Here is an 8,473-nt window from a genome sequence, read left to right as displayed (position 1 = left end):
CATCTCCCCTCCAAGTGTTGCACAAACTGCCTTACATGGTGCCTTTTAAATAAATAGGTTTCACAACTAAATAGATAGCTAGATAGACAAATAAATAAACAAACAAACATAAATAAATAGATAAATAAATAAATAAATAAATTGAAAGAGTCCCAATAAATAATAAGGTTTCACAAGTTCATTTTAGGTAAGTTAAAAAAAAAAAGATTTGCTTTGAACACCAATGAATTTCTTTAGTTATAAATCCTTTTTTATGAAAATACTTTACACGATTGATTCATCTGAGAGAAAGGCTGCAGACTTGTAAATAAAACACATATTCAACCTCTCCCGACATGCAGGGTAGGTAGGTATTGGAGGACATTAAAAATATTTACAGAAAGACCACTTTTACAACTTAATTATTGATTGTTGGGTAATTATTTTTTCATAAATTACAGGTAAATTATAAACAGTTGCTTCTCTCGGATTAATTGCTGTAGTGTTCTGAAGTTCGGGAATGGTCAGTTAAACTTCAATAAGCTGTCAAGGGTAGGTTAAACTGCATGTGCAAATTCCACAAAACCAGCATCCTGATATTAGACAAGCTGTCATAGAAAAGAAGATTTCAGGCATTGCCACTAAGAAACCTGAATCTCACGAAAAATTCCAGAATTTGCAAAAATGTCAAGGTTCTGATGGCTTGTGGCTAATCATGCACATGGATTTACAATGTGCAGTGGGGATTGGAGTCATTTGCCCAATATCCAGATGAGCATTTGACATGCCAAGACATCAGAAGACCATAAATATTGGGATGAGTGAAACTGAAAGGGAGGCATTGACGTAGTTGGTCAAAGGTCCTGTTTTTATGCCACATGGTTCCATGTCTCCTTGATCCTCTCAGTAGAATAGTTTCCCAACCAATAATTTGATTCAAAGTTCATCCTCTACTTAAATGGAGTTGATTATGGTACAAATGAGAGGCACTGAAACTTAAAAAAAATATTCATCCTCCTTTGGTCACATGGAGGAGAACACTGGCTAAGGAGTTATTCTTCCATCTTTTTAAGTAGGTCTGTCTTTACTGGAGAGAGCTAGAGATGGAAGGAAGGAAAGCAATCCAGATGGCTTCAACAAAATTAACATTAATTTTCAAATTAAAAATTGTTACCATCCAGGATTTGTTTAATATTTACAACATTTCTGCATTTACTGCAACTTCTCATGGGTCTGGTCTCTGGTTTGTACTGGATTATGTTAGCACAGCAAGATAAAGCCAGTCAATGGTAAGGCCTGAAAATTATTTGATTGCTGGCCCTATGCCAGCCTTTGGTATGGACTGTATTGTATTGATATTCTGGTCTTCTGCCAATCTCCAACACGAGCCAGATAGTATTAGCTTACTGCTCAGTGCCATCTCTGGTCTGGCTGCATTTTATCATCTCATAGATCATGTGATATGAGCTGTAAAATACTGACTTGGTGTTATGATGTTAACAGTACCTGCATTTCAGAATTACAAATAGGTACAAATACTGGAAATCTGAAAGATAACAAGAGATACTAAGAACATACTGGAGGTCAGGTGTGCTTCTTGAGTGTAGATATTTACTCAAAATCAGAAAGGTTAACATTTATATTCTATAGAAGGTTTACAAATTGGAGGATTGCCAGTGTCTGCTAAGGCATGGTGGCATTTCAATACAGCGATGTTGGCAGTTTCTGATGAGGTTTACAAGGCTTTCACTGACTACTTTGGTGCCAGTTTCTGACAAGGACCAGCTTATACATTAGTTTACTGCTACCTTTAGATACTAAAGCATTGATTGTTCCCAGATGATTTGGTATAAAATTCTACTTTATCGTGCTAACAATGTTATAAAACTAACTCCTTTAATTTACCTTTGTTACTTTTGTGATTGAATGAGTAATTGGCTGAGAATATTAATCAATCTTAACAACTTTACTATACCATTTTCATCATTAATGGACATTTAACTGTTAGAAATAAAACATTATATGGTTGATTTTAGGTTTTGGTAAGACTTTTTTTTGAAGAGAAAGAAGCAACAATCTTGCACCTCATTAATACAGGGATCATAACATATGAGGGAGCCAAAGAAAAGGTTCAGTTTTGGTCTCTTAAAATCTCAGATGTTAAAAGAGGAACATCGAAGAGAGAGCATAATGGAGAGGAGGTGTAAGGCAGTGGCCCTTACTAGTAATGTGGTTGTCCAGTTGAATAATCCTGTTCCTCCTATACACATAGAATTAATATTAAACTTACTCTGTCTTGGTCTCGAGTCCGTATCTGTCTCTGTGAGATCATCATCAGATATCAAATAGCCTAACTAAATGAGAGATCATTAGACTCTAAATTGTAAAGTAAAATGGCCAGAGAGTGTAAAAGGAAGTTGGCACAGGAGGAGTTCAACATAGTAGCACTGGTTGCATTGCCAATGTTAATGTAAAGCATGGGCTACCAATTTTGGGTCAGTTCAATTTCAAAATTGTTAGGCAATTCAACTTAAATTCGACTCCAAGGTATTATTAATCTCACTTCATGAAGCTGGAAAGAAGACTGATTTTACTGCTTTGTAGAAAAGGGCCCCAAAGTTAATGATGATGATTAATATTGTTCAAACATACAAATAATTTTGTCTTAATGTTGAGGATGCTATTTAATTAAAGATACAGCAGCAAATTCTTTTCCAGAAATGAGACTGCTTCTAGTCTTTTTGAAGTCTATAAATAAATCCTCTGTATAAAATATATTTTCATTTAAATAGTCTTTTCCGATGTACATGATGAGGGTGTACTGAAACTGCAATTCAAAATGTCAAACGTTCTCCTCTCCTCGCACAGGTTAATGTCATTTTGTGCTCTGACATCCGGTATCATAGATTCCTGTGTTACTGTGCATAGCATGGCTTTGGTCTGTGGTGAAGTCTCAAAATGAGTCTTGGTGAGGCAGTCTTGGTTTTCATGAACGATGCTGAAAGGGTGAAGCATAACCCCCCATGCCTGCTGGTTTGTAAAGTCTGTGAAAGAATGAGTTATGGCTTCTGCACTCCGGCTGGCTTTTCCATGCAACGATCTTGTTTTATGTTTTGCTCGAAGTGAGGAATAGCTGGTACCAACGCTGTTGGTGTACGAAGATGGTGTCTGCTGGTTGCTGACCCACCCTACCCTGCGAGCTTGACCATCCTTTGCAACACCCACTGTTCGCTTCAGCCGCTCACACCCCATGGTAAGGAGCTTTTTCCGGCAGAGGATGTACACCCAGGGATCTAAGATTGGATTGAATGAGGCAAAACGGATGGCTAGAAGGTCACTGCGGTAGTCCAGGTCTTCCCCTGCCAGGATCTGAGCAGGGCCATACAATTGATTAATGAAAATGCGTATCTGAATAGAAATGTGAAACAAATATATTAATTTAAGGCATGCATCTCAATATCAATTAAGTACACATTAGACCTACATCAGTGGCTTTAATCAGGCTCCTGATGAGGGATACTTCCTATGGATGCTGTGTGACTTGCTGAGTTTCTCGAGTACTTTTCAGTATTGCACTCGACTCCACCATCTGCAGATTTTTCTTTTTAATTCTTTGTTCATTGAGTTGTGAGATATCTACTAAATCTTCCTGCCTGATGGAAACTCAGATCTGAAATATTGATTCATTTCCTTCTTCACTGATGCCTATAAACTTGCTTGGTTTTTGCTATCACCTCTGCTATTGTCTTTATGAACTGAATTCTTTACTCAATATGAGCTTTATTACCCCAGTATTAGTCTTATTTACCTTTGTTAGAAGACCTATATAATGAAAATAGAAAACCCAGAAAACATAATGGTCTGCAAAGGATGTGAGGATAAAGATAAATTTGTGGCTTAAATGCAGTCCCTGTGAGTGAACATGTGACAAACAATTTGATGGCAATTGCACAATTTTCCACAATTTTTCAGGGTTCTGCAGGGAGAAAGAGGTTTTGTAAAAATGTGATGATTTTCTACATGATTTAGTAAACGCTAGTGGATGTAATTGTATATGTTCTTGATATTTTCTCTTTCGGTTCATAAAGTCAGTAATTGCTGTTATTTGAAGGGTGGCATGGTTGGCATAGCAGTTAGTGCAATGCTGTTACAGAGCCAGTGATCAGGACCTGGGTTTGAATCTTGCACTGTCTGTAAGAAGGTTATATGGTCTCCCCGTGTCTGTGTGGGTTTTCCCCAGGGCTCAAGTTTCCTCCCACCTTTTGAAATCTACTGGGGGTTCTAGGTTAATTGGGTGTAATTGGACGGCAATGGGCTCATAGGCTGAAATGGCCTGTTACCGTGTTGTATGTCTAAATTTAAATTTAAAATCTAACATACATTTCACACCTGAAGTGTGTTTCATAAATGGTTATTATTCATGAACCACTATTGTAACTTTATTATAATCTACCACCAAAATAATAATAGTTATGGAAACATCCCAGCAGGGGTGGGGGTTCTTAATTTCAGTAATTTGAAAAGGAATCTATTCTGCTTGAATGGAATCAAAGCTTTGCAGATCAAAGCATTGGAAGATATTTAAAAAGGAGGTCTTCCATGAGAGGTAAAGGAAGAATATTCAGACCTAGAGATCCCAAGATATCAAAATAAAATGAAAACTGAAGAAAAACGACAGGCAGCAGACCATCTCATTTGGGAAAGTTTCTTTGGAGGGTAATGTAGAATGATGTCAATGCAAGTCAAGTTTATTATCATCTGATTGTACAAGTACAACCTTACCAAACAGTGTTCTCCAGTCCTTGCAAAACACACAGACATGCAATCAGACATTACAGACATACAAACAATCCATATGCAGGACAAGTCGGAATCGTTACAAATAAATAAATAAATAGACAGTGTTTCATGAATATCAGAATAGAATCAAAATTTATTGTCATGAACAAGTCATGAAATTCGGTGTTTTGTGGCAGCATCGCCAGTGCATTCCTATTACAACCATCTTACAACATTACTATAAAAAATAAAATAAAATAATGATAATATTGCAAAAATGTAAGGAAGTTCTTTTGGTTCAATGAATCTTGAATATGAGAGTCTTGGACAGTTAGTGTGAGCAGTTTCTTTGGTTGTTCAGCATTCTCACTGCTGTTGTCATCCAATGCTTGGTAATAGAATCACCGTTTTATATATTGATAACTTAGTTTTGGGTTATTTGGGAAAAGGTTGTATAGATGATGCAAAAAACAGAAGTGATTAAGTTTATTTTATATTAATAACAGTGACTCTCAAGTTTTATAAGCAGTGTTTTGCCATCACAGAAAGACCAGTGAAACAAAAGAGTCTGCAGACTCTGTGATTGTAGTTAATACCCAAAAGGAGAACCTCAGCAGCTACCACCGTGTCCATAGGAGGCAAAGCTATATTACTCATGATTTGGGTCTGAGCCCTTCATCATGATATGTAGGCATCTGGATAAAAAGGTGGTGAGGGGAGTGGGTGGAGATGGGAGAAGGGGCAGGGACCTCAGGCCAACAGCCAAGTGGCCATAGGTGGGTATGGATGGGAGGGCAGGAAAGAAAAGCTGAGAATTGATCAGAGGTAGGATGTAGCTCTGTGAATGCAGATCTGGAGGAAAGGGGTCAGAGGGATAAGGAAAGAGGGAGATGGTGGTGGGGGTACTAATGATTGAAGGCTGAAGTTATATTTAAACTTCATATATCCTACTTTGGCCTTAGCAGGGAGCCCTGTGCCCAGTTTTAGGAAGAAGGTCAAGCTCCTATTTTGGTGCAGAAGGGTAATTAGAATGGTAACAGGGATGAAAAAGACAAGACCCAAATCAACAGAATGGCAAAATGAATGTCAATGTGACCACAATGGAAACTCACACAATATGTTTTAGGAGGGAATTATCCATTCCAAATGCAATGGGGAACAATATATGCAGAAACAACAACAAATAAAAAATGAGGCAGAAATGCGTGATAAACTTGTAAAATCGAGGTTATCTTTAACCACAAGTAAGTTGCAATTTTGCAAAACTCAGAGAAGCAACTTGTCTGTCAGACGTTCACATGGACCCTCAAAATTAAGGGTGAGATTTTAACATGGACTTCACTATTGTTTATCAAAATAACCCATCGCAAATAATATAGGAGGGCCACACACTTCATCTGATGGATTTAATATCAGATATTCAGGAAGATCAACCTGAGTGGTGACACCCTTGTTTAAAACAGCCCGGCTTTGAGAGCTGTTTTAGCGGGGTGGAAGCGCTCGCCACAGGACTAATGCTGCACCCTTTGCTGAGTAGTTCAGAGTATTCTCGGATTTTTTTTTTGGTGTGGCTTTGGATTCCTAGCACCTGTAATTTAGTTGGAATAGCGGACGTTTAGATCGCACCCCCACCCCCCCCCCCCAACCCCTACAGATGGACCTTTTCACGAAACTTAACATTTTTAAAAAGATACGGGCTGTTCAATAACTTTAAGCGCGTGACCTTTGGAAACAGAAATGCAACTTTGTTCCCATTGTCTGACTATATAAAAGTTAACAAAATCTACATTCCCAAATCTAGCCGGACTCAAATAAGACCAAAGGGTCAAACCCCCCCCCCCCCAACATTACGATGGGTGCGGACAGAACCCCTCCCAGGTCCCCGTCGCCTTTTACCTTCCTTCCCCTCTCTGCCCTTGCTTACCACCAGCGGGATGGAGCAGACCAGGAAGACGATGGTCATGAAAACCAGGAGCCAAAACATCTGCATCTCGGCGGCCGAGGCGACGAGGCTGGGGAAGCGGCGGCCCCTGGAACTCCCCTCACCTCTCCCCACCGACTTCTTTCTCATCCTGATGAGGGTGGCGCAGACGCTCAGGTTGCACAGAACGGTCACCAGGATCAGGAGAGCGCTGAAGCCCCCGTACAGATAGGTGTAGGTGGCGCCGACCGTGCTGTTGGCTCTCCAGTCCAGGAAGCACCAGGTCCCGGGGAAATGCCGGGCGTTCCTCCCCAGTCCGAAGAAAGGCAGGATGCAGAAGACCAGGTTGAGCAGGTAGGCTCCCATCAGAGCCAGCCTGGCGAGCCCCTTGTCGATGTACTGGTTGTAGAAGAAGGCGTGGTTGATGGCCAGGTAGCGCTCGATGGACATGGTGCACAGGATGGTCATGCCCGCCGAGCCGAAGAAGAGCATGGAGAAGGAGAAGAAGTGACAGAGCGGTTGTCCCCCGGGCCACTGCTGGGTCAGGTAGGTGGCGATCACCACCGGGCTGGTGCAGCAGGTGCCCAGGAGGTCGGTGACGGCCAGACCGCACACCAGCGTGTAGAAGGTGGTCTCCTTCTGCTCCTTCTTGGAGACGCACAGCACCACGATGGCGATGAGGTTGCCCACCACCCCAACGGCGAACATGCTGGCCGGAGTGAGCACCTGGCTGGACCTGATGTTCAAAGACGCAGCCGAGCTGTTGGTCGAGGTACCGTTAACTTCTTCCCAGTTGGAATGATTGAGAGACTCGGTCAACATCCTTCCCGGAGCAAAATGTTTAAGGACACCGGTGTATCGGGAGTGGCGAAAGACGAACTCCCGGCGAACTGTCTCCAAGTCGCCCAGGACACGGGGACAGCTCTCTCTCTCTCTCTCTCTCCCCCTCGGTTACATGCCTACACCACACTCTCTCAGCGCTCGCCGAGGCTCTGCTTCTTTTCCAGCCCGCTCTCATTTTTAAATCCGAAGCTGACTACTGCAGGTGACACAGCCCGAGAAGTGGAGACGTCACATTCCCGTTCCTACTGATGCTATAACAGCTCCATGACACTGCTGACCCGGGGGATGGGGTGGTCCACTGGGAGACCCCCCCCCCAGCCCCCCTCTCTCTCTCTCTCATCCGAAAGGATTGCATTCCCATTTTGCTATGGAGAATTCAGCAAATTATCTGCATGCGGAAAGTGATTGGCGCAAATAGATGCTGTTTAGAGAGAGAAATCCAATATTATGCCGGGGGGGGGGGGGCGGGGGGGGGGGGTTTATGCAATGAGGCTAGAGGAGGTAAATGCCGGCATGTCTGTTTGTCCAGCTCATTCTATGTAAATACCAGCCCTTCCGACCCAGTCACTTCGAGGTGTTGGAACTTCACTGAGTTTCCGACTGGCACATTGCTGCTGCCGAGCCGGGACGTGACAGAGGGCGCCGTGTCCGCCAGTCAACCCCACCCCCCCCCCCCCCCATTTGGTGGGGACATTACCTCTTCCATCAAATGCATGGTCCGACCTATTAGTATTATTTAAAATCGTACACGACCGAGGGGAGCCAGAACTCCACCGTCGAGTTGCTTTCTGAGAAGACCTCTCAAGGGGCATTCTGTGGGGCTTCTCAGGCTGAGGGATGGTAACTGCTGAGATCTTGCCATCTAATTCGAAGATGCTAAAGGCTGTGGAGTTTGGCCTTCCTCATCTGGACCCATTGATTCTGGGGTTCTTAGGATGTGACTCCAGAATG

At 42.3% G+C, this 8,473-nt stretch overlaps 1 protein-coding gene across 1 annotated transcript; it reads right to left on the bottom strand.

Moving 5' to 3' along the window:
• Nucleotides 1–2,763: 2,763 nt before the first annotated feature.
• Nucleotides 2,764–7,387, bottom strand: ptger4c (prostaglandin E receptor 4 (subtype EP4) c). Its single transcript, XM_069942375.1, has 2 exons — nt 6,683–7,387; nt 2,764–3,387 (listed from the first exon to the last, which is right to left on the bottom strand). The coding sequence occupies exons 1-2, from the start codon at nt 7,385–7,387 to the stop codon at nt 2,764–2,766; spliced, it is 1,329 nt and encodes a 442-aa protein (XP_069798476.1).
• Between the last annotated feature and the right edge of the window lie 1,086 nt (nt 7,388–8,473).

The sequence above is a fragment of the Narcine bancroftii genome, chromosome 5, assembly GCF_036971445.1.
Source record: "Narcine bancroftii isolate sNarBan1 chromosome 5, sNarBan1.hap1, whole genome shotgun sequence".
NCBI lineage: Eukaryota > Metazoa > Chordata > Chondrichthyes > Torpediniformes > Narcinidae > Narcine > Narcine bancroftii.
This window is presented reverse-complemented; position numbering and strand designations above follow the sequence as displayed.